We start from the raw sequence: 27,469 nt of genomic DNA on the forward strand, positions 1-27,469 counted from the left end.
AAGTGGTAGTAGCTCTGGGACTTATTCAGTATTCCCTCCATAATGCCACCCCATCAAGACTCCCTTGAGTGACTTGTGAAAATGCAGATTCTAGGCCCAAGACCACAGTTTGAGAACAACAAAGCCACCCGCAACTAATTCAAAAATTGTAAGTATTACTACAACGTGAGATAAAAGAATGTCAAGCCAAACTGTAATAAGAAAAGACAAGGCTTCAGTTTCTGTCCATGAAAGATTAACTGTTACGAGAATTTTTTTTGTTCTGCCATAAACAACTAGAAAACAGAAAAATATGAAACATTTTCCAATTATTGCACAACAAGCAGTATAGGGCTATTAAATCAGAGAGGAGGGAAACAAATGAGGTTACACCTACACAGTCACTGAAGCTTATTGCCCCAAGGAGTTTCCAGGCTACAGGCCTGGAAGGGGGAACCCAAACAAAGCCTATTAGTCTCACTGCGTTGAAGAGTAACAGTTTGAACCTGGGAAGGGTGAGGCAGCTAGAACTCATGGGATAGAGTTTCAGAGAGTGGGAGACATACAATGAGAGAATTCTGGAGAGCTGTAAAGGAGTCCTTTCTATTCAGTGTATGTATAATAACAGAGATATATAATACATGTGTAGCTGGAGTTCCGGAAGGAATGGAGATAGAGGGAAAAAGGTAGACTATTATTATCTGAAGGCAAACTGTGATGATATTATTTGAAGGTGTAGATTATAAACCCTAGAGTACCACTAAAAATAAAGAAGTCTGGCTAATAAACTCATAGAGGATATAAAATGGATTCATAAGGAACATTTAATTAATCCAAACCAAAAGAAGGCAGGAAAAAAAAAAGTTCAGTCAAATAAAAAGAAAACAAATACCAATATTATAGATTTAAACTCAAATACACTGGTAATTACATTAAATGTAAATGGCTAAAACTAATGAGAAGGCAGAGATAGTCAGATTTGATATAAAAGTATGATCCACCTATATGCTGCATGCTAGGCAAGTATGTTCTATGTCCATGTGAATATGTTAGATTACACGTCAAAGAATAAATAAGATTGCAGATAGATTAAGGACCGCTAATTAGTTGAGTGAAAAATAGGGAGATTATCCTGGAGTATCTGGGTAGGCCCAATGTAATCCCGAGGGCCTAAAAGTGAAAGAGAAGAAGACATCAGAATCTGAGGGAGATGTATCTATGGAAGAATACTTATAGATGCAATCTTGCTGGGGGCCATGAGGTAAGGAATTAAGGTAGTCTCTACAAACTGGAAAAGGCAAGGAAATGGAATTTCCTCTAGAAAGGAACATAGTTCTTCTGACACCTTCACTTTAGCACAGTGAGACCCATGTCAGATCTATGACCGAAAGAACTATAAGATGGGGTGCCTGGGTGGTTCAGTTGGTTGGGCATCCCACTCTTGATTCTGGCTCAGGTTATGATCTCAGATCATGCCCTGCCTCAGCTCTGAGTTTACCTCTGCCCCTCCCCCACTCCCCCTCTGTCTCTCAAATAAATAAATAAATAAAATCTTAAAAAAAAAAAAAAAACAACCCGAATAGCTATAAGATAATAAATTTACATTGGTTTAAGTGAGCAAGATTGCAAAAATTGTTACAGTATCAATAGAAAATACCTGGTACCTACAGGAAACCAACTTTAAATATAAAGACACAGGAAGATAAAAGATGAAATGATGGGGTGCCTGGGTGGCTCAGTGGGTTAGGCCTCTGCCTTCAGCTCAGGTCATGATCTCAGGGTCCTAGGATCGAGCCCCATATCAGGCTCTCTGCTCAGTGGGGAGCCTGCTTCCACCCGCCTCTCTGCCTACTTGTGATCCCTCTCTGTGCGTCAAATAAATAAATAAAATCTTTAAAAAAAATGAAATGATGGAAAAAGATGATATAGTAATCAAAAGAAAGCTAGAGAAGCTAGTAATATTAGACAAAGTACTTTTCAGAAAAAAGTATCACCAAAGATAGAGGGTCCTTTCATGATAAAGGGGAAAACTAATCAAGGGACAGAACAATCCTAAATATTTAGATACCTAATAACAGAACTTTAAAATGCTTCATATCAAAACTGATAGAACTGAAAGGAGAAATGGAAAAACCTATGATTATAGTTAGACTTAAGCACTTCTCTCCTGGTAATTCATAGGTTAAGTAAAAAACAAACAAACAACTAATAAGAATGTAGAAAACCTGAATATTATCAATGTCTTAGACCACTATATGACATTATTCCTGATAACAATGGAATGCAGTCATTTCAAGTGCCCAAGGAACATTCACTGTATTCTGAACCATAAAGAAGATATAATAAATATAAACATTATAACAATCATTGAGCATATCCTATGACCATAATGGAATTAAACTAGAATCAATAACAGGATCAGAAACACCTCTGGATATATAGAAATTAAACTGTGCCTTTCAGTAACATCAGCAGGACAATTAGAAATTATTTTTAAAGTGAACAGGAAAAAAACCCCAAATACATAAAAATTTTGTGACAAATAGCTTTAGCAGTGCTTAGATGAAAGCATTAAATGTGTCTATTAGCAAAGAGGAAAGGTCTAGAATCAGTGATCGAAGTTTCTATCTGAAAAATTAGAAAAGGAAAAGCAAAGTAAAGTGAGGGAAGGAAATAATAAAGGGCATACATGCAGTCAATGAACTAAAAGACAGAAAAATAACATAAAAATCAATGAAAACTGAAAGCTGATTCTCTGCAGTAACACTGGTAAATCTACGGCCAGAATGATCAAGAAAGAAAGAAAAAAAAGACACAAATTGCCAAATCCACGGATAAAAGAGGGAATATTACCCTACATCTTACAGAAATCAAATTGTAGAACAATGGGATAATATGAATAATTTTATGTCAATGTCAGATGAATTTCAGATGAACTTTAAAGGAATTTCTCCTTTAAAGATCCAAACTACCAAATGCTACCCCAGATCTAATAAATAACTGGAGTAGCCCAAATCCATTAGAAATGTTTAGTTTGTAGTTAAAAACCTACTTAAAAAAGTCTAGGCCTAATAGCTTCACTGGGGAGTTCTATCAAACATTTAAGAATTAATAACAATTTTACACAAACTTTTTAAGAAAATAGGAGAGGAGGGAACAATTCCCAAGTCATTTTATGAGGGAATTAGAATGACACCAAAACAAGGCAAAGATATAGAGGAATAGACAAAGAATAAAAGATACGGAAGAAGAACTATAGAAAAACTACAGAACACATCAATATCTGTCATGAACATAGATATAAAAATCTGTATCAAAACTTTAGAAAGCTGGATTCAGTTTATATAAGAAGGATATATGTTTTAACCTAGGGTGGAATGTAAGATTGGTTTAATATTCAGATATCCATCAATGTGATGATCAACATTATGTAATGTATAAACAGAACTAAAAAGAAAAACCGCATGATCATCTCAGTAGATGCAGAAAAATAATTTGATAAAATTCAATATTCATCCCTGATAACCCTCAGAAAACCACAATGGAAGGGAATTTTCTCAACAAGATAAAGAGCATCTATGTAAAAACCTGCAGCTAATGTTACACTGAATGGTAAAAGAATGAATGTAGACATTTCCTTGAGGACAAGAAAAAAATGTCTGCTATCATTATGACTATTGAACATTGTACTACATGTAGGTCCTAGCCAGTGTGATAAGGCAAGAAAAAATAAAAGCCATACAGATTGGAAAGGAAGAGATAAACTGTATTTATTTGCAGATACATCTATGTAGAAAATCTTTTTTTTTTTTAAAGATTTTATTTATTTATTTCACAGACAGCGACCACAAGTAGGCAGAGAGGCAGGCAGAGAGAGAGAGAGGGAGAAGCAGGCTCCCTGCTGAGCAGAGAGCCTGATGCGGGGCTCGATCCCAAGACCTTGAGATCATGACCTGAGCTGAAGGCAGAGGCTTAACCCACTGAGCCACCCAGGTGCCCTTATGTAGAAAATCTTAAGGCATCTACAGAAACCACCATAATTAATAGGTCAGTTTATCCTGCAGTAAGGCTGCAGGATATAAAGTCAACATACAAAAAAATCAATTGCAATTCTACATGGTAGCTAAGAACAAAAGGGTATTAAATTTAGTACCATGTACAATAGCATAAAAAGGTAAAATATTTGTTATAAATATAACAAAATATGTACAAGAGTCATACATTCAAAGCTATAAAAATGCTATTGATAAAAATTAAAAATATTTATCTAATATTTTTTTCTCTAATATGAAACTGACAATCTGACTCTAAAACTTACATAAAAAGACAAAGGACCCAGAATAGTCAAGATAATTTTAAAAGAAGAAAACAAAACTAGAGGGCTATGCTATATGAGTTTAATGCTACATGATCTTAAGACTTACCAAAATGTTAGGACAAAGATTAAAAATCAGAACAGTATAGAATGGGCACAAAGTAATTCAAGAGAGAAAGGATATTTTTCAACAAAAGATCCTAGAACAACTGAATGACCTTATGATAAAAAACAGCTTGTATTTCATACATAATACTATATACAAAAAGTTTAACTGAAATGGATCATGGACCTAAGCATAAGAATAAAAACTATAAAACCTGTGGAAGAAAACATAGGAACAACCTTTCTGGCTTTGGGTTAAGCAAAGATTTCTTAGGCTTGGACCCAAAAGACATGAACTATAAAAGAAAAAGAAAAAATTAGACTTCCTAAAAAAAAAATTAGACTTCCAAAAAAAAAAAAAAGATACATGAATGACACACAAGCATGAAAAGATGTTCAAATCATTATTCAGTAGTGAAATAAATATTAAAACTACAATGAAATTCTTCACACCCATTAAGATGGCTAAGACTTAAAAAGATTGGTAATAGCCAAGTGTTAGGGAGGATACAGGGAAACTAGAGCCCTTAAACGTTGCTGGAGAGAGCAAAATGGTACAATCACTTTGGAAAACAGTGTTGTAGTTTTCTTTTTTAAAAAAATAATGTTAAAAATACACTTGGCATACAACTCAGAAATCCCATTCCCAGGTATTTGTCCACAGTATTTGTCCACAGAAAGACTTGTACACGAATGTTCATAGTAGCATTGTACAAAATAACCAAATAATGGAAACAACCCAAATAGCCATCACTTGGTGAATATATAAATAAATTGTGATAATCCGTATAATGGGATAACACTCAGCAATAGAAAGGAGTAAACTGATTTGTAAAACTACATGGACGAATCTCAAAGGCATTATGCTATATCAAAGAAGCCAGACACAAAGGTTTATACATCCCGTGTTTCAACTTAGACAAAAATCTGGAAAACGCAAACTATAGTGAAAGAAAGTAGATGGTGGTTCTCTGGGACTGGGGCTGGGGGGAAGGGATTGATCAGAAGGGCACAAGGGAGCTTTTTGTGGTGAAGAAAATGTTCCATATCTTGGTTGTGGTAGTTTATGACTGTACATACATCTGTCAGTAGTCACTAAACTGCTCACTTAAAATCAATGAGTTTTATTGTGTGTAAATTAAACCTTAATTATACCTTAATTAAGCTGATTAAGAAATAAGCGCTACATCAAAATATGAAAAAAGGGCAGTCTCTCACTTGCAAGTAATAATTATAAAATAATGTTTCAGTTTGGGTACACAATCTTTTCCCCTTTTTAGGATGACCATCTCACCAAGTATATACATTAAGAGAACACAATCAAATTTTTCCTCTGGAAAGTATATTCTCTGTGATACTTACCAAGAGTAGTGAGTCCCTCTGAGATCGATGTGAGAACATACAGGAGTACAGGAGGCTCCAAGTTGGTGATGAAACTCATGTGGTCCTGGGTAAGACATTCCAGGAGTGGATAGTAAGACTGGCTCAGTTTCCGATATTGCTACAACACAGAGACAACTGTCAAGCCACAGGAAGGCAGAAGACATGTTAAGGTCTAGTGGAAACTGCCATTTATAATATTGGAAATTGTAAACTTACCTAAACACAAATATATAAAATAAATACACTGAACAAATGACATCAGGATTCACAATTCAGTATTTAAATGGGTTCTAAAAGGAATCTCTTGATCTCCAGAAATCCTAATTTGAAGCTATAGCACAGTAAGTAATCTCAATTTCACCTTACATGGCTAACACTTAAATCCAAATAAAATCTCTGTAGTATGGAATTTAGAAGACTGAATTATTTTTCTGGATGGGGATATTGTAACACTGAACAGTACCTAATAGCGGCTATGCAGCCTTTTTTTTTTTTTTTTAAAAAGATTTTATTTATTTATTTGACAGAGATCCCAAGTAGGCAGAGAGAGAGGAAGGGAAGCAGGCTCCCTGCTGAGCAGAGAGCCAGATGCAGGGCTCCATCCCAGGATCCTGGGATCATGACCTGAGCAAAAGGCAGAGGCTTTAACCCACTGAGCCACCCAGGTGCACCCCCGACTTTTTTTTAAATGAAGGTATTTGCTGTTATAATAGGATATGATAACACAGTCCGTTTTACTTACAAATGCCAACCCACCAAACTAAATTATGATTTGGCCAATGGCTTAATATTTGCCATATACTATAGACAAAAGGTAAGTGCATGAGAAAGATACCTGGAAAACTTTAAATGGAACTCAAACCATTATCAAGGAAGCATAACACTCATAAGAGAAATAAGCCAGAGCAATATTTATTAAAGTGGGATTAAGACCACTTCCATAAGATCACACGGGATGCTTATTAAAAATGCAGTTTCCTGATCCCCACTCCAGGCTCACTCAGGAAATGCTCTGGAATGAGGTCTTAAGATATGCATTTTAAACATGCATGCTAAGGGAGTCCTATGCACCCTTAATTTTGAGAATTATTAGTTAGAGATTTGCTTGCCTGTTAGAAAAAAAAGATCAGCGCAATTCCTGGAGCTATAGTCAGTTTTTCTGGATATTGAAGAGTCCTGTCGATGAGAACCCACACCTGATCTCAATCAAGTTTCTACTTTGTAATTTCTGTCATATGGGTAGCCTTCATTGAGCATCCCATTCAACTACTGAGGCTAAACCACTCTGGCTTGAGATGTGGTTCTATTAAGACTAGCTTAGAATAGTGGAAGAGGGTGCTGCTAGTCCATTCATCCATTCCTGTCAAGGAGCATTTCTTATATGGGCTGACTTAACAAATGCCCCCTAGATCTTACTTATAACCTTGGTAGGGAGCAGGTGGAAAAGCCTGATCTAAGCCTGAGCACGAATTTGACTGTTACGGAAGTAATTAGTGCAACCACATTGGGCATATATTAGCTTTTGTGTAACCAGGCAGGGATGTTTAAAAAAAGTCTGATAATGACACAGCTCAGTGGAGGAGCCTGGAAATTTAAATTTCCAACAAGCACCCGAGGTGATTCTGATGGGCCTCAAAGTTTGAAAACCACTGACATAAATCATAGAAACTAGATGGTAGAGTTGAAAAGGGACCTAGAGATCACTTTGTTTAATTTACTAATTTTAAAGGTGAGGAAATTAAAGCCTGGAGAAATAGAGAAGGTGATTTATTCAAGGTAAATGACTAGTGAGTGGCAGAGTAGAGACTATGCGCCCGTATGCTCAACTCTTGAGTTCAGCACTCTTTCTGCCATACCAGAATTTTCACAGAAAGGAAGGCCAAAGAGTAGGGGAAGTAGACAGAGGAGGAGGAAGGAAGAAAGAAGGAAGTTAAAGATTCTGTAGCTAATCCTCCATTTCTTCTCCAGGAAACAGACCTTCTTTGAATTATTAGCATAGTTGTAAGAAATTCATTGAAACTGCTAATTACATTTTTCTCTGGCTGTTGAACCTGGGGCACTCTGGATGACCCATCTGTCAGACGTGGTAGCTGCAGTTCCCGAAAACTGTACATTTAATTATGTACATAGAACCACTATGGTCGTTCAAATTCTGTACGTTAAATCAAGAGGCTGTCCTAAAACATAAAATGTTCTGGTGCTATTCTAACTCTCCCAGCCTCATTACAACCACTTCAAGCCCGTGGTGGTGTTACTTCACATTTCACACAAAGACTCCCATGACGCACGACTGCTTACCAGCAAGTCGCTGTGGGACACTGACAGCAGCATTTTGACAAAGGCCTGGAGTACATTGTCAAAATGGTTGTCCCCATACAACTTGAAGACGCCAAAGCTGACATAATTTCCACACAAGGCAGATTTGAGAGCTGAATAGCAGATGGAGATGCCCTTGAGTTTCATTGGATAAATCTGATCTTTTGAGAGGCTCCCAAGGGACAGGATCTGATTACCTGTTTTAGGGTAAAAGCAGAAAGAGAAAGTGATATAAGGAGATGTAATTCAAAGCAGTTATAAGGCACATTATTTAACATTTTCATTTTACTGCTAAGGTTCACTTCCTCCTATCATTGTTCCAAGAATTACACCATCCATGTGGTGAAAAATATCAATATATAAGGCAGTTTACCTGAGAAGTACAAACGTCCTAAGGAAAACCAATCAAGGGTATTGGAAAAGTTTTGTATTTTTATCTGGATGGCAATTATTATATCATTATTATATGAATACATAGATTATTATATGAATACATAGATATAATAGGTGATTATTATATGATTATTATAATACATAAAATTGAGTTCATTCATTCATTCATTCAGATTAGCTCACTTTATATACTTTTATATGTTATCTCTTCTTCAATAATATGTTAAGAAATAGGAGTAAATAACCATAAGTCAAGAGAAAAAGGCAGCCTAGACTGAGCTATAAGTTACTCTAAACTCTGGGATGAATTTTCAACAATTTTACATGAATCTGATCTTGAGTTATTTCACTTTTAGGAGCCTCACAGTTTCGGTATATGAATTAGATGAAATAAGACACATAAGTTCTTGGCACAGTGCATAACAAATATTACTTCCTTTCTTCCTTACACCATTTTTTCCAAGCTCTCAAGAGATGATTGTTTAAAAACTGTACGTAAATTCTATGTTGACCATCAGGAGACAAAGAAATGCTTATATAATCACCTTAAGATTTTTTTTTTATAGTAGTATTTATAACCAACAATTTCTGTTTTTTTTTTTTTAAAGATTTTATTTATTTATTTGACAGAGAGAGATTACAAGTAGGCAGAGAGGCAGGCAGAGAGAGAGAGGAGGAAGCAGGCTCCCTGCTGAGCAGAGAGCCCGATGCGGAACTCGATCCCAGGACCCTGAGATCATGACCTGAGCTGAAGGCAGCGGCTTAACCCACTGAGCCACCCAGGCGCCCTCAATTTCTGTTTTTGAAATGTGTGCTAGGTAAGACATGTTTCTAGGAAATATCCAAGAATGTTGTCCAAAAAACTATAAAGTCATACATGTTTCTTACCTCTGTTTTTTCCTATTTATGTGAGTACTGCTTCTAAAATTGAAACTAAATTCAACTTAGAATATTTAGAGGTATATTGTTGTGGTGTGGTACCGTATCAATCGGGCTACATAAGAATTATGTTTCCCATAACCCATTTCCTTATATGGTTGTGGACTAGAATTGGGAAAGAGAAATCATGTGAGATTTGAAAGGTCCCAGTGATGTAGCAGCCACGTTTTTTGAAGGTCACTGTAACAGTGAGAAAAAATGGTAGAAAATGCCACTGGGTTTCACTTTGTCCTTGTTCTTCTGTCCTCTGTAACTAGAACTACAGCCTTGCTGATGAATGACTCCAAGACCACCACCAACTACTTCGCAGCAAACTTCCAGAATGGCAGCTGTGCAGAGGCAACAGTCTTCCACTGACAGCTATGCTACACCAGTTCCCTCTCACCCCACATCCTTTCATGGTCCCACACTAGCAGCTTCTAGTGTGGGACTTTCTGTGAGCTCCAACTTGTCTATCCATGCCATTGTTTCAGGAAGGCCGGTGAGTGATTTTTCTCCTGAACTTTCAATTCTCCCTTTTAACCTATTTTCCCATCTTCCCCCAACATCTAATTCATGAAATAAATTCCCTATTCTGTAAATGTCACAGTGCTTGTTTCTCCCTGTTTGGGCCCTGACTGATGTGTGTATTACAGAAACCACATGTGTACTAATTGGTTAAGAAGGACCAATATTAGGGACGCCTGGGTGGCTCAGTTGGTTAAGCCACTGCCTTCGGATCAGGTCATGATACCAGAGTCCTGGGATCGAGTCCCATATCGGGCTTCCCCCACTTTGTGTGAAACCTGCTTCTCCCTCTCCCTCTGACTCTCCCCCTGCTTGTGCCCTCTGTCAAAAAAATAAATAAAATCTTAAAAAAAAAATAAGGACCAATACTTCTGATGGAACATGAAATACAGATCTGGCTCATGGCAAAACTTTCCTCCCCTTGTTATGTCTTGCTGAAACATCTCCGTGGGCAGGTTTTCTTCTGTACATCCCTATGAGCCCACAAGGCTTTGCTTATAACTTAAACATGTAAATGACAATACCTGACCAACACCTTTAGTCTAGAAGGCTCAGACAGATCTTGGGATTTCCTCCATACAAATTCCGTACCCTCTCTCATGACCTCAACCTAACTTACCTTAGAGATCTATAGTAAGTTCTGTAAAGATTCAACTCAATATGATCGCATTTACTTAACAGCTGCTACGTGTGAGGTGCTAGGTAAATAAATGAATGAAATAAAACCTGTACTCTGAGGAAGTTCAGTCTGGTGAGGGAAAAAGATCTATAAATCAGGAATCCCATACAATCTGACAAACACAGAGAGCTGTGCTAAAATGTTAGGAGAACAGAAGAAGAGATCGACTTTGGGCAGGAGGGCAGTGGGGAAAGGCTTCACAGCACAGGTTATTTCTCAAGGATCAAACACAGTTTTCCAGGAAGACTTGGAGGGGGAGGAGTGTGCACCAGGTAGATCAAACACATGGGTATGGAGGTCTGAGAAAGCAAGGTGTTGAAGAAGAAGTTCTCAACCACTGCTATTCTACCTTTGCTTCAAATTCAGTACAAACCAAGGTAGGCAGACCCTCACCCTCTCTTTCCCCTTAAAAGAAAAGCACTGCTTATGTGTGATGACAAGAGCTAGGGTAGTTTGGGGGTATGCATGGTCTACACATTTGGTTTGCTGTAGAGGCCAGGGTCAAAGGGAGAAAATCGGGTCACCTTTTGGGGTCTTTTTATGCTGATGTCCTTATGGGAGAATTAAAGAGTTTTTAAAGAATCTGTAGCAAAAGATGGAAGAGGCAGACCTAGAACTGTGACAGGAGAGAAATTTTGATCTTAAAGTGCTGGATAACCTTCATTAAGGATTACTTATTTAGAATCGCAACTTTTATTTCTGTGCTAAAGTTGTAACTTCATATACATAGCTTGCCTTTGGGCTGTTTCAGACACATCTGTGTTAATTTATTTTAATTAAATAAATTAATTAGTATGATGGTTACCATCATGATTTTGGAAAAGTGGAATGAGTAATACTTTCGAAATAGGAAACTGCATCTCACCGTGCTCAAGGGCCTCGGCATTCTGTGGTGGTGATGAAAGATCATGGAAGAGAAGGCTTGGCCAAGTTACTTATTCACTATAATTCAGCTCTGTTCAATATGTGTTATTATTCAACAATACTTAATTGAAATTGGATGCCCTGCCCTCATATAGCTTAAAATCTCGCAGTCAGATTCACATTACTGTAAACAAAAGTAACAGGGCTGAAGTTTGGTTTTGAAGTTCCTTTAGGGGTGTGACAGTCCTCCTTGCTTCCCTGTTGCACCCCATGCCTGGCCAGTCCCGCCTCCTTCCTTCCTTGGGGATGGAAGTTTCTGGAAGGGAGATCTCCATGATACCAACGGATAGCTGGCAGTGAAGGCAGGGTTGGCCTGGCTGCCACCAAAGCCAGTGACAGTTGACACTTTGGTACCACTGTCCCAGCACAAAAGAAAATGATCCTTTCCTTAATGAAATAAAGACTTCCAGAGTTTAGAATCAAAAGGAAAATCTCTAATTGTTTCTCACTGACTACAAGGCCATAACTGCATGCAGGGGAATGAGGTACTATTGCATTCTTACCATTAGGTCTAGGGCGAGGGTGGGGGTTAGGGTGGGTGCAGAGGCTGCCCTGGGCCTCAGGGAAAAAACACTGTGAAGTGAACAGATGATCTAGCCAAAGGCCATCCTGGGCAAGAGTGGGGGCACACGTGCCATGGAATTGCTTTTGCTCTAACTTGGGGGACGCCTGGGTGGCTCAGTTGGTTGGACGACTGCCTTCGGCTCAGGTCATGATCCCGGAATCCCGGGATCGAGTCCCGCATCAGGCGCCCAGCTCCATGGGGAGTCTGCTTCTCCCTCTGACTTTCTCCTCACTCATGCTCTTTCTCACTATCTCTCTCTCAAATAAATAAATAAATAAATAAATAAATAAATAAATAAAAAGATTTTATAACTTGGTACAGGTGTGGCAGGAATAGAAATCTCACTAAATAATGAGGGGGAAAAACTGAGAAGCACAGAGGACTCCTGATACACAGAATTCAGCTTACTAGAAATATTTTCCTCATTATTAGCTTATATTGTTTGGGTTTTTCTTTTTTATATTCGCTGTCCTTTTCTGAGAAACCATTTTTGTTGTTGCTTTGGTTTTTTGGGATTAGATTCCAGCATTCAGAAATGCCCTTCTAGACAAGTCTCAAGATCTAGATTCAGAGGATTTCCATTAAAAAATGCAAAATCTCCTCTTCTACACTTTCATCTTCTCAATGAGGCTTATCTCTGGCACTTTACTTAATTTATTGAACATGTTTTCTAATCCCTGGTACTTCTTTTTTTTTTTTTTTTTTAAAAGATTTTATTTATTTATTTGACAGAGAGAGATCACAAGTAGGCAGAGAGGCAGGCAGACAGAGAGAGAGGAGGAAGCAGGCTCCCTGCTGAGCAGAGAGCCCGATGCGGGACTCGATCCCAGGACCCCGAGATCATGACCTGAGCCGAAGGCAGCGGCTTAACCCACTGAGCCACCCAGGCGCCCCTAATCCCTGGTACTTCTAATATTCTTTCTTTCTTCCTTCCTTCCTTCCTTCCTTCCTTTTCTCCATTGCACTTACTACCCTCTAACATACTAAATAATGTCTTTTACTGCTTTGCTCACGAATGTATCCGAAAAGTCAGGAACAGTGCCTGCTGTTCCCAGGGTATATCTGCTGAATGAATGAAGCTCACAGAGCTAAATGTACAAAGTTGCTTACTGACACAAAGAGTCCAGTAGTGAAAAATTACATGTTTATAAAAAGTTACATTTATAAAAGGTGAATAAACAAACTATAGTATGACCATAAAATGTAATATTTTACAGCTATTTAAGAAGCTACGGTAAGGACACCTGGCTGGCTCAGTCTGGGCAATGTGTGACTCTTAATCTCGGGGTTGTGAGTTTGAGCCCACATTGGTGTAGAAATCACTTAAATAAATAAACTTAAAAAAACAAAAAAAAAGATATGGTAAATTTATATATATTAATATGGAATATATATAATGTATATACTAATATGGAATATTTATATATTAATATGGAATTTATATATTTTAATATGGAACAATTTATATATATTAATATGGCCATGATATAAGTAAAAAAAGGCAAATTACATATAGCAAGTGTATTATAATATCACTTTTGGAAAAATATATCTATATACACACACATAAAAAAAGTATAGAAAACACACACTAAACTGTTAATCATGCTTCCCTCTGAATGATGAGATCATCAGAATTTTCACTTTCTATTTCGCTATAGTAATTTTGAAATTCTGCTGTTTGCTAATACCACGCTAATATTTTATATTATATTCATAGAATTTTGTAAAAGCTACCGTCTGCTGGAAATACATTTTCAAACTTCTGGGCCTTATCCTATTCCTTCAAAAGCTACTTCCTTGTTTGACACCTCAGTTTGAGTTAGAAACTTCTTATGCTTCTCAAGCATAAACGTGAGCATAACGCAGCCTTAAGTCTTCATTTACTTGACTGGATACCCTGCTGGACTCAGCATCATCAAGTGAAGAATCAGTAAGATTCTTTTTCTGTGTGTCTTATTTCTTTTCCTATCCCTTGTAACTTTCACAGCATCAGACACATAGTAAGTGCTCAATAAATGTTAGCTGCCTGGATGAAAGAATCCACTAAACAGTATACACGTGTCTGGAGATCACCTTCACTTATCTGACAGCTTACTCAGTACTTCCTGCTTGTGTGCAAAGGGGAGCTACATCCAGCATGTGTGGATCTGGCGTGGATCGTGTTCCTTGAGGTCTTGCTTTTGTAAGCCACCTGATCCTGGTGCTGGGATCCTCAAGGGGTTGATCATTCCACCACCTTCAGAAGACTTTCATGAGCTTTACTGTCCTACTCTCTACTATTTTCTTGTCACTCTGTCACTCCAAGCAAGTTTCAGATAGGATCTATGGCCACGTGCATGTTCCTGGACAGTTTGTTTTCCAGAACTATTATTTCCTGGTGACATTTTGTGAAGTCTCCAGTTATTTCAAGACCAATGCATTCTTCAACCATCTTTTTGTAGTCATTCAAACATAAATATACAATTATGGTCCTTTATTCTTACAATGCTTCTAATAGTACATGGCAGTAGTTTCCAAGCTCTTTAAAAAAAATATGTATCACCTTTTTTTTTTTTTAAAGATTTTATTTATTTATTTGAGAGAGAGAGACAGTGAGAGAGAGCATGAGAGGGGAGAAGGTCAGAGAGCGAAGCAGACTCCCCATGGAGCTGGGAGCCTGATGTGGGACTCGATCCCGGGACTCCAGGATCACGCCCTGAGCCGAAGGCAGTCGTCCAACCAACTGAGCCACCCAGGCGTCCCTATGTATCACCTTTTCAAAAGACGATCCTTTCTACAAACAAACCCTAGTGCAACTACATAGCGGGTGGTTCTGGTCAAGGTGGCGAGAGAGTGCCTTCTTCCCTGCTATTTGGAGAGCCTCCATGGTACTTTCAGAGATCTCTTGGGCTCTGCAAATCCCAGCTGGAAAACCACTGGTCTGTTTTCTAGGTCACAATAAATAACAGTGGCTTGTACATTGCTTTTCAAATCCAATTTAGGCATACAATTAAGTCATACCTTAAATGCACCCGGGGCATATATACTGCTTTAAAGAACCCTGATGTAAATTCTTATATGTAGTGAGTAATCGTAACTGTTCCATTCATTTTTAAAGTTTAGATTTTCACACACTGAGCTTTCTTAAATCAGGTATCTAAGGAAGGAATAAAAGCAGTTCCATTTTGGCTAGTCTTATGAGAATAATCCTTATTTCTCCCTTCTGTGCACTCTTCAACCAATAGATGTCACTAAAGATACCAGTACCCAGAGGCTAAGGGAAGAAAAGATTAGACAAATGGAAATTGAGCATAAAAAACATCCAGTTCTTAAAACTGAGAAGTAGGTTTCCAAAGTAATAACATTTATTACACTGCATGCAACATTTTAACCAAAAATTTAAGAAAGAAATTTCTTTTATTAAGTTGCTCAGGCTGAATGGATCACAGCACTAAGTTTTGAAATACATGTTCTTGAAGCAATTTAAAACTCATTAGAAATAATAGGCTTGGGCTAGTAGAAAATGTGGTAAAATTTAATCCTCATCCAAATGTTACCTGGGCAGTACAAACAGGAAATTGTTTTGTGCTACTGTGGCTAACCTCATTGCTGACCCTGAGCTGTAACGGCGAGAACAGCTGAGAGCTGAAGCAAAATTAAAAACTTACATCAAAGTATATCATGACAGAATGCAGATAAATAAAACAGCATATCAAAAGTATTATTTTTCTGCCAGTCTCACGGAGCAGGAAAGGTACAGGTATTCCACAAAATATGCAACAAATCAGGTGCTTAAATGAAAAAGAGTCTCCTGGCTCTGCACCACCCCAACCACTGACTGCCCAAACACTGCTCATGAGACGTGAGCAGAGAAGAAACCCAGTCAAGATGGGGACAGAAGGGATCACAGAATGTTCTGGCCTCTTTTCTCCACGGGTTTCCCCTCCCTTCCACTTGGCTTACCAAAGAAATAAATAAAGCTGCTCTTCTGTGCCCTCCCAGTCACGCTCTCCCTCATCTTCTAGCCTCCTGGTTGGGGACCACATGATCTCCCTCCATGAGCACATTACAGTCTCCAGAGGTAAAAGCATGAGTAATAAAACATTAAGGGGGTGAAGAGAGATCAAATCAGCTTGGCTGATGGTGGCCAGCATGGGAATCAGTGGAGGGCAGAAGACATTTTTCCACTGAGCCTTTGGTTTCCCTTAAGCTTTAGGATAGAAATCACCATCCTTTAAAGAACTGTGCTTCCTCGGAAATATCCAAGGCACGAACTTGCTGTGGCAGCTCCTGGGTAGCACTAAGGACTATCATTTACAGTTATTCAGACTCTGAATGAAATTCGAATTCAACTTGCTAACTATGCAGTCTTTGGCGAGCTTCAGTTTCTTCCTCACAGTTATCCCAGAAGCTAACTGGTCTAAGAGCTCGCCATGCACTACTGGACTGAATCCTCATGCCCACCATATGAAGCAGGTATTCTTTTCTCCATCTAACAGGAGACCGAAGCAAGAAAGGCTAAGCAACGTGGCCAAGGCCAAATGAGTACTGAGTGGCAGAAAACAATACCCACTTTGAGGACTCAGTAGGCTAATGAATGATAAATGGTCTAGTGTAGGAGCAGGCACGTAAGAGCTGATTAAAAAATAAAAGCTACCATTATTATGAGTCCAAGCCAAGGTGCAGAGCCTTGCTTTAATCCCCTAGTTTTTCTTTAGGGTAAAAAAAAGCATATTGGCTTTCCTTTTGAAGAATGCTTTTTTCTCTTTTCTATGTTACCTCCTTTCTCTTCTTTCCACTCTTCCTCTCTCTCCTTCTGTCTGCTCCTCTTCTTCCTCCAATGTAATCCTCACACAGTCAAGTTTCTCAGCTTTTGCTACAATGCTTTTGCCTACATCGGACAACGGGACGGAAGACTGGGTACCTTCTGAAGCCTCTAGATTTGGCATTGTTCTGAGATTGTTTCTGGTGTCACTTGCTGGACATACATTCTGTCCTAGAGGTCCAGTAACACTGGATGAGAAAGTCACTGCTCTTATCAGTCCTACTGCAATAGTGAATAAGCCCCAAAGGAAAAATTACACTTAGTGAAAGAAACCGGATCCAGAAAAAGAAGATACAATTGTGATTCATAACAGAAATCTGATATTTCTAGAGTTAAAGCTCTATCAACTACTAAGCAATTCTTATACATATATTTTTCCCTAATAAGAAGTATTATTTCCTTTTTAAAAGCAAGGAAATAGAAGCTAAGCACTTATTATAGGCAGAAGGAAGCAGGACAGTGTGGTCCCAGCAGGAGCAGAACCAAAAAGTGATGTGGTCAGTGGGGCCCTGTCCAAAGAAAGCTGGTTCTGTGAATGTAAGAGAAACGCTTTGGACCAAGGAAATGCATGTTCGCCAAACGCTATTCCATGTCACACCCTGTGCCAAGCCCTTTACCCGGAGTAGCTCATTTAACCACCTCTTCTAAGTAGATGGGCAGGTCAGGAGGTAGTCATTATTCCTAATTTTGTGTATGAGAAAACTAGGAACAAAGAAGTATGGTGTCTTAATGAGGGACATGGAGTTAATAAGGGTTGGTACTATGACTGGGACTCAGAGCTTTTAATTTCCAAAAACTGAGCCTTTTCTTTTCTTTTCTTTTTTAGTAGGCCCATACCCAGTGTGGAGCCCAGTGGGGGCCCTGAATCCACAATTCTGAGATCAAGATCTGAGCTGACATCAAGAGTTGGATGTTTAGCCAACTAAGCCACACAGGTATCCCCGAAACTATGCTTTTTCTAAGATACTGCTTTGGAAAATGTCCAGAAACGTAAAACAATGAAAGGAGTTAGATATACACTGGAAATACAGTGAACTGCATTGAGAATATTCGAGAAGAGGTTCGTTTTTACCTTTAGGAGGCAAAGCATTTCTACTTTATTTGATTCTAAAGTGTCTATTTTCAACAGATAAATAAAATTGTGACAATGTAGTTGCTGGTACAGATGAATATAGGAGAGTGCAAGGTTACTGCCTTAAATAGGTGATTTATGTAGTTTTCATACACTTGTCTCAAACTCTAAAAATCAAATGCACAGTTAAGACTAAGCATTTTTAACAAAGGTGTATAATGCATTTAGATGATCATCCAGAGTGGGTTTTGAATTGAAGTGAAAACACTTTTTGTTTTTCTTTTTTTTTTTAAGTCAAACCAAACCAAACCAAACCAAAACAGGCTTTTACTTTTAAAAAGGTGATACACTTTGTGGTTGTTCTTATGCATATTTGTGCACACACTCACACTCACACACACATTTAAAGAGGCTTTATAAAATTTTGTAAAATCTGTTTCAAGGTGCTCAAAAAAAAAAAAAAAAAAAAAAGAGTTACAGGTAATTTTTGAGACCAAATGTACTCAGAGTTGGCTACTGATTTGGAAAAAAAGGAACCAACAGCCAAAAAAGAAAACACAGACTAAGAGGAGAGGACCCAGGCAACCATCGCTCAAGAAGAGCACCGCATGGAGCCCAGCCTGTAAGCCGCATCCAGCCAGCATGGGGGCAAACTAGAACAGAGGATTCTTATCCAGCCTCCCCCAATTCCCAGGTTCCAAAAAGATCTCAGAGAGTTGAGGATTTCCTTGATGAAGCTGTCAGAATTGGCAAGAATTAGGGTTTATGGTAGTCCTAAGGCTCAAGTCTAACTGCTAACTGAGTTTTTTGGACAATAACTGAACAGGACTAGTTTTAATAGAGAACTCTGATTTTAAGGGTGCAGTGCCCCCAAATTCCCTGTCATAAAATATTTACTGCTCTTCAGGAGGATATCTTTCCAAAATTCAGTGCTGGTGACATACTAGCCTAAGCGTTCCTTGATTCACAATAGCAAATTCCCTGATGGAACTTTCGGCAATTTTGAATATCTATACCTTTTCAATACTCTATCTAGTGTGTTCCCTTTGCTTACTGACACTGCAATTTTATCCAAAAGAGATTCATCAAGTTGGTCAGGCATGATTTGTAATCAAAGGCGTGCTGCTTACTTACTTTTGATGCCAATATGATAGCTATACCTGGCTTTCCGCACTGCTATTACCCACTTCGCAAATTCATACGGATAGGAAGGTTCAAAAGAACAAAATAACTAACATCTTTCTTTTCTCCAAAGAGATAAAGTTATATTGCTGAGACAAATATGGAAAAAAGATACTCACCATAAGTGCAAATCATTTTACTAGCTTCTCTGAAGAGAAGAATTCCATTAGGAGATGATACATCAAAATTCAAACGCTGGGATCTAAGAAATACAGCAAAAAAAATCAGACTCTATATGTAAAGAAACCAGATGTAGATGGAAAGTGCTTAGCATTTCCATTTATTAGAAGTAGCAGAGTACAACTATCCCTTTTAAAAAAAAGATTTATTTATTTATTTTTTTTTTGAGAGGGAGACCGTGTGCCTGCACACATGAGTGTGAGTGGGGAGAGGGGCAGAGGGCGAGAATCTCAAGCAGACTCTCCATTGAGCACAGAGCCCAGGGCGGGGCTCCATCTCACAACTCACCAGATCAAGACCTGAGCAGAAACCAAGAGTCAGATGCTTAACTGACTAAGCCATCTAGGTGCCCCTACAATTACCCTTTTAAAAAAATGCCACCCCATTAAACAAGTGTTGATAAAATATGTATGCTGATTTCTCACTATAAAGACATTAGGACAATTAAGAAGAGTTAATTTCATTCATTTGCTGATTCAAAGAATTCACTTTTATCTATCAAAACTATTATCTTGACATCCTATATGGCAGACCTCCTCCTCTCTTTTCTTTTCATGCAAAGTGGTTGACAGAGAGTAATAAAAGAAATACAGGGGTGTGTATGTAAGTTTATATAAATACCTGGCTAGAGGTTTGCATTTGTAACCTCCTGTCATGCTCCAACCATATTTTTAAAACAAGTTCTAAAGTGACAGAAGGCCTGTGTACTTTTAATACTACTCATATGCATAATGAATCATCTGATACTTTAGGCATATTTCAAATACATTAAATCCCATTCAGACTATAGTTTCCATGGCACATAGCTCAAAGAAAGAGGAGTCCCAAGTTCTAAACGAGAACAATTCTACTTCCCCGGTTTCCGATGGGTACAGAACAGTATGAACAGGATAAAGGACTGATAGGCCATCCTGACATCATACTTGTTTTTTTTAACATCAATTTGTCTTTAGTTGGTTCTGCTATGCCTGGTCTCTGTGCTTTCAAAAAGTAGTGGTATATATTTTTAAAGGACTAGCAAAAAATATGAAAGCAAGTCTTAGCAAAGAAATGCCAAAAAAGCAAAGATACTTGCTAAAGTCCTTTTGCCAGGAATGATGAATTGTTGCTTCCCCATGCGTTTTCAAAATGCTTTAGTATAAGGTACAATGATAACTGATTAGAAATACTGTGAACTTTTGATAGTTGGCATATAATTACTGACTAAAGAAAATGAACATACATAATTCATATTGGATTCTGGAGAAATATAGACAAGATAAAATATTTTCTGAGATTACAGATTTTCACTAGGAACTTATTACATAACAATTGTGGAAGATAGATATGAATCATTTGCCTACGGCAGGTATAAAATATATACTGCAATGATTTTTTCATTTAGTATTAAATGTTATAGCTGCAATATATAATATCAATTATCTGGTTGAAAACATCATAATCAAAAACAAATTTCTAATATGAAATATATAGGTACCCTTCCTTTAGTATTTAAGATACATATAAGAATATGAGAATAGTTTTAAAAAACGAACAGCCTCAAAAAGATTTATACTCACATTTCTTTATTTGCCAGGTCTTTTCCTACCTCTTGTTTAATAGATTTTAAATTATTACTGGGAAAAGCCCAGCACAAGAGCTGAATTACAGCTGCAGTCCATAGTCCTTCTCTGTCTGGCTAGTTCCCTTCCAACATGCAGTTTACAAAGAGGAACTGATGAAACAGGATGGCTAAGTGACAGGTAATTTGGTGCAAAGCCATATTCACAATGACATATTTTTAAAGAGGTAAAACCAGTTAGCTTTCTGCAGTTTTTCTCTTTTAGCTACATCTTTGTTAATATTTATACACAGAGTATTTGAATCTCTGCTCATTTGTGCAATTATAAGGTCAACTGGGCAATTTTTAAAAATTTTTATGTTTTTAGGCAATTTCTAAGACATGTTGTAGTTGCCAAAAAAGGAAGTGTTGTAGCTGCCATTTGTTTCAGTCTTAAAAATTTTTATTAAAGTGTAATTAACATATAGTGTCATATTAGTTTCAGAACCACTACGAGATTACCCCTTACACCTGTTACAATGGCTAGAGTCAAAAAGACAAGAAATAACAAGCATTGGTGAGAATGTGGAGAAAAAGGAACCCCTGGGCACTGTTGGTGGAAGGCAAAACGGTGTAGCCACTGTGGAAAGTGGTACGGAGGGTGCTCAAAAAATTAAAACTAGAACTACCAGATGACCCAGCAGTTCCCACTATTGGGTATTTACCTCCGGACTCTCAAATGAAAACACTAATTCAAAAGATATGCACCCTTGTTTACTGTCATCACTACTTAAATGAGAAGGTTGAGCACATAAATCATCCACACAGGTGCACACTGGCAAAGAGGAAGAAGGATAACTTAGGAGTCAAAGCAGGGACAATCCCGGGGGCTCCTGAGATGAACTATGAGTCCATGAACTGCTCTGGGTCTCAGGCTCCTTCTTCATAAAGAAGCAGCTCAACTCAGAGACCTCTAAACTTCTTTCCTGCTTCAAGAGTCCACGGAATTGCAGTTAAGCAGTGAAAGAGTTAAAATAGCTGCCCTACCTCCGTCTGTGTCTTTGACTGTTTTAAAGAATGGTGGCCGTAGTCTTCCATCTCATACACCTAAGTGTACTACGTTTTTCCCCCCAAGAGGTCTCGACCTTGGGGCTCTGATTCTATGGCTTTCACTGATTATTTGAAAACTTCTGGTTCCTGAGTTCTTGCTAAGCGAATATACACATACCAGGCAGGAAAATCTGATCTCTGGAGATGCCGTCAAACAGTGATTTTTCCCCCTCCCCCCGTGCACTTCTTACCTATTTTGCATCAGTTCTGCCATAAGTTTTAAGATGGGAGTGGTACATGCTGGCTCACCATACCACCGCTCGATCGTCCTCTGAAGAATGGGAAGATACGTGGGGTACCTTTTATAGAGCCTGTTAAAGAACTTAAGGGTCAAAAGAAATATTGTTCCTGAAAATTGGCAGCACTTAAAGAGCAAAGAAGGAATCCACATATGCTCTATGTTTAGTATACAACGGCAATTTTATAAATTGCTCTCCCTAACCTGCACAGCTGTACATTTTTTGGGGGGAGGGGTGTAAATGATTTGTTGTTCTTTGTAACATATTGCTCTCCCTAACCTGCACAGCTGTACATTTTTGGGGGGGGAGGGGTGTAAATGATTTGTTGTTCTTTGTAACATATCCCACACATTATGTTGCTTCATTTTTGGTATATACTATAAATAGGAGACATATTCTGAAAGAACACATATAAGAATCATGCTTAATACTGTATGAAAGGAAAATAAATTTAACGAGGATAAAAACACATTTGGATTGCTAATACCAGTTTCTTGGGTATTAAACTACTTAAGGAAATATGATTATAGAATTTTGAAAATATATAAAAGTAAGAGGGAAATAATAATAATAAGCCCCATACATCTATCTTTCAGCTTAGAAACTACCTATTCTCTTTTTGTTTTTTTAAGTTGTTGACTTGCTTGGCTTGGTCCCACTGTAATAGCTCCAAGGAGCACTGGAGATGTTAGCTTGAAGAAAAGCTCTGGGTCACTTTTAATGTACTCAGGGTCAGCTAAAAGGTAGTCCCATGTACACCCAAGGAGAAGCTCTCAAACATCCTCAGAAACAGTAAGAAGCATGTGCCTCTGCTAAGTCAATGGCTGAGACCAGCAAAACTGGAAAACTCTGACTCACCTCTCCTGGCCTTTAAGCCATAACTGACTCCTTCCTTGACAAAGGGACACATAAATATAAAATTAAGGCCTAAAATTGCAGCAGGGGAAAACAAAAAACAAAAAACAAAAAACCCCAAAAAACAAAACTCTTGATATGCCACTCCTTCATTTCCTTTTTCTTTTCCTATTCTCTAGGTCTCTCTCTTTCTGATATTTTCTGGTGTACTTGTCTTTTTGTTTCAGTGAAAGTGCTGAATAGAATCACTTAATGGCGTACCTTCCCTGTGGGTATGGGTAGAGATCTCCATGGTGAAAAAGAACACAATTTTCTTCCCTGCTCTTAGAATACATTTCAAATTCATTAGGATAGCATACAAGGCCCTTTAAGATCCAGTCCCTGCATACCTTCAGACCCCTCTCTTAGGACTCCTGCCTTATCCATGATTCAGCCATTCTTAATCCTCTGCAAATCCACAGATGCCAACTCTCTCTCTCTTTTTTTTTAAGATTTTATTTATTTATTTGACAGAGAGAGACACACAGCAAGAGAGGGAACACAAGCAGGGAGAGTGGGAGGGGGAAAAGCAGGCTTCCTGCCGAGCAGGAAGCCTGATGTGGAGCTTGATCCCAGGACCCTGGAATCATGACCTGAGCCAAAGACAGATGCCTAATGACTGAGCCACCCAGGTGCCCCAGATGCCAACTCTCTTGTCTCCATTCCTCTACCTGCAGCTTCTTCTGCTTTAACCCATTCCTGTCTTTCAACATCTAGCTCAAGTTCACGTCCCATGGGACGGTGAAACCTTCTCTCTTTTGTCAAAAGGCATCAATCTCTTTCTTATCTATGTTCAATGAACACTCTAACCCCATCTCTCTCTCTTTTTTTTATTATGTTAGTCACCATATAATATCATTAGTTTTTGATGTAGTGTGCCCAACGTCACTAGCCATCAGGGAAATACAAATCAAAACCACAATGAGATACCACCTTACATCAGTTAGAATGATAAAAATGAGCAAAACAGGAAACGACAAATGTTGGCAAGGATGTGGAGAAACAGGAACACTCTTATACTGTTGGTGGGAATGCAAGCTGGTGCAACCACTCGGGAACAGTATGGAGGTTCCTCAAGATATTAAGAACAGAGCTACCCTACGACCCAGCAATTGCTCTACTAGGTATTTACCCCAAAGATACAGATGTAGCGAAGAGGCACAGGCACCCCAATGTTCAGAGCAGCAACGTCGAAAAAAGTCAAACTGTGGAAGGAGCCGAGATGCCCTTCAACGGATGGATGGATAAAGATGTGGTCCATATGTACAATGGCATATTGCTCAGCCATCAGAAAGGATGATGAAAAAAAAAAAAAAAAGAAAGAAAGGATGATGACCCCATGTCTCTTACAACAGACTCTACTAGGGTTGCTTGCTTGTGCTACCAGCCTGCCCATTAGACAGTGAGTTTCCAAAGGGCAAAGATTCTGTTTCCCTACCTTGCCCCCAACATTTGTTGCTTGTCCCTCAGAAGCCTTCCTGGCCTCCCCCTCTGAAGACTTAGCTGGTATTTTCCTGTATGTGGCTGTGGTTGTGGTACCCTGTGCTAATGCTTTTATGTCTCTTTATCTCTCCTATTATATTATATGCTTCTTGAGGGCAGGACCTAGGCACTTGTTGTATACATGGACCTGGTACAAAGTGGGCTTCAGTAAGTATTTTTTACTGTAAACCTGTCAACCTAAGAATGAGGTATAGCATATTTGATGAGAAGTATCTATTTCTTTTTAACTGTGCATTTCATTTTGAAGCTTCAGGAAATAATTCATACAACGTTCAATAAAATAAGCCTTCTAATCCCTTAAGAGTGGCAAGCTCCCCCAAAGTGCAAAAAGCAATACTTTTGTCTCCTCAGATATACAATGTTAAGGCTCTGTATTTGCATGTGTTGTATTTGTATATGTTGAAAGAATTTACTTAACAAGTATTTACGAAAGGCCTATTCTATAACTGTGTATTCATTGTTTTAGACTCTCTGGAGACACCAGTGAATCAAACATTGAAAAATTCCTGCCCTCATGTGATTTACATTCTAATAAGAAAAGACAAAAATAAATAAAAGACATATATAATATGTTAGAAAGTGCTACAAAGGAAAATAAGGTGAAGAAGGGAGATAAGAAGTGTTCCAGTTGGATAAGAATGAAATCAATGAACTTAATTATTAATTCCATTTTGGCTGTTGTCAGATAACTTATTGCTTTTCCCATGTAGTAGAAAATACGCTATTTTTTTATTTTTTATTTTTAAAGATTTTATTTATTTATTTGACAGAGAGAGATCACAAGCAGGCAGAGAGGCAGGCAGAGAGAGAGGAGGAAACAGGCTCCCTGCTGAGCAGAGAGCCCGATGCGGGCCTCGATCCCAGGACCCCGAGATCATGACCCGAGCCGAAGGCAGCCTGGGTGGCTCAGTGGGAAAATACGCTATTTTTGATAGCTCACAGATACTATGTGCTAGTTGCTGCACTAGGGGTGAAGGATCCAGAGATACGAAAGACATAGCTTTTATTCTCGGGGAATTCATCCTCAAATCTGGGTGGTTGACATACAATAGAGAGGCTCTTGAGTACCCCAATTCAGAGGCAGTGTCAGAGGAGCAGAGGTGAGAAGAGATTCCATTAAGAAATCTCCTGAGCACAAACTCAGTGATCATTAGTGGGAAAGCATCGGAAAGGCTCGTCAAGAAACTGCGAAGACCCCAATCTCAGAACCTAAGAGTATCATAGGCACACGCAAGCCCCTTTGCCAGGCATTCTAAAGGCATCCGATCATCCTATTTTTCAGAGCACACTGCACTCACTATGAGAGAAAGCAGGGGGATAGGAGGGGATGCTTCCTTTTCTGTGCAGAATGAGAGTGGGGCCAATTCTAATATGCTTCTGACAGAGGTGACTGCCACAGAGAAGATGAGTGATTACTGGAAAGCAGAGTAAAGGTCTACCAAGCAGGGAGGTGAAAAGGGCTGCAGAGTGAGAGTGCCAGACTCAGATTACAGGGTGAGAAGCAGACCCCGCTCTCGGAGTTTAATTTTCCAGGGCCTGTGAGGACCATGTATATACGGAAAGTAGGAGGACAGTGGGAGCCCTTAGGTAGAAGAGGTACAGACCTAACTGCTTTCACCTAACCTTCTTGATGAATTCCTAACGTCTACATCAGATAAAGGAAAGACCAAAAGCATTAATGATAGGATGCCACCTTAATCAGATGCCAAATAGGACACAATGAGAAGTACAGGGTTTCCTTCTTGACAACCACCACCCATCCATCCACCCACTGCGCAGTTAGTATAACTTACCATGTGCCTGGCCCCAAGTAAACAGAAATGAGTAAAAATGTAATTCTTTCCCTCTGGGATCTCATAGTAGGGAAAGCATGGTAATATCCTAGAAGGCAATAAAGGAGTTTTTCTTAAAACTCTTAGGGGATAGGGGTGTGAGGCTGTGATTCCAGAATAGAAACAGCCTGCCGGCTCAGAGCTTATTTTAAAGGTATTCCATGAATACAAAACAGTATACCTTGTCCACGAAGGCAAATGCTGCTGGAAGTCTTTTCTTTCTCTCCTGTCTAGCAAACGCCAATCTACCTTTCCACACCTTGCCCAACTTCCACTTCCCTGAGAAGCCTACTTATTTTTGTTTGTTTGTTTTGCCGAAAATGCCAATCTCTTCCTCTTACATGTTCATACGGTCCTTTGCATACATCTTTGTGACAACACACTATCGTTAGCATGTTATTTATACTAGTGAATATTAGTATGTTAACCCCCTAGATAGTGAGCTTCTAAAGTGCCATCTATTTTACTCATTCTGGTAAAAAGCAGTCCTTTTTTTCAGTCCTCAGGCCTGACACACAGGACTTAAAACAATGCTCGCTGAAGTGATTTTTCAGTGATTTTACTTTCTTCCCTATTTCAGTCTGCACAACACAGTGCCGATTACTTTCTTCTTGAAATACATTTCTGATTTGTTAGTCAGAAGGAAACAACTGCCTCACACTATCTATGGGATAAGGGTCTAAATTCCTTAGCTTGATATTCAGGGTCCCAGGCAACCTGCATTTCCCACCATGAAATCAGTGGTACCTACAGCAAAACATCTTCTCTACTCCCCTTCCAAGACCTGTGCTTGGGCCAACCAAAAACCTCTTACTTCATTGTTCCAATACTCTAATCCTACTTGTTTGGTAAAATCCAGAGAAATAGCCACACTTTGAAAGAGCCCTTCCTGATTCCCCAGCTAAATGCAATCACTCTATTTGTGTCTGTTGTTATGGCACTCATCACCTTCTGTATTTTATTACAGTCATGTATGTAGGTATCTAACAGTCTCTATTTAATTAT

The 27,469-nt window shown here is 38.6% G+C and overlaps 1 protein-coding gene across 7 annotated transcripts in view; it reads right to left on the minus strand.

Annotated features, from left to right (window-relative positions):
- RANBP17 (RAN binding protein 17) overlaps window positions 1-27,469 on the minus strand; it is a 319,157-nt gene that overhangs the window by 32,576 nt on the left and 259,112 nt on the right. For all 7 annotated transcript variants that reach the window (XR_006381540.1, XM_044229647.1, XM_044229637.1 and 4 more), the window contains 4 exons: window positions 22,188-22,295; window positions 19,286-19,368; window positions 8,081-8,295; window positions 5,762-5,900 (listed from right to left, as the gene is read on the minus strand). Coding sequence is in view for 6 of the 7 variants with exons in the window: in XM_044229647.1 (XP_044085582.1) it covers window positions 5,762-5,900; window positions 8,081-8,295; window positions 19,286-19,368; window positions 22,188-22,295 (545 nt within the window). In the remaining variant the exon portion in view is untranslated. The remainder of the gene's footprint in view (window positions 1-5,761; window positions 5,901-8,080; window positions 8,296-19,285; window positions 19,369-22,187; window positions 22,296-27,469) is intronic.

The sequence above is a fragment of the Neovison vison genome, chromosome 1 (assembly GCF_020171115.1).
Source record: "Neovison vison isolate M4711 chromosome 1, ASM_NN_V1, whole genome shotgun sequence".
In the NCBI taxonomy this organism is placed as follows: Eukaryota; Metazoa; Chordata; class Mammalia; order Carnivora; family Mustelidae; genus Neogale; species Neogale vison.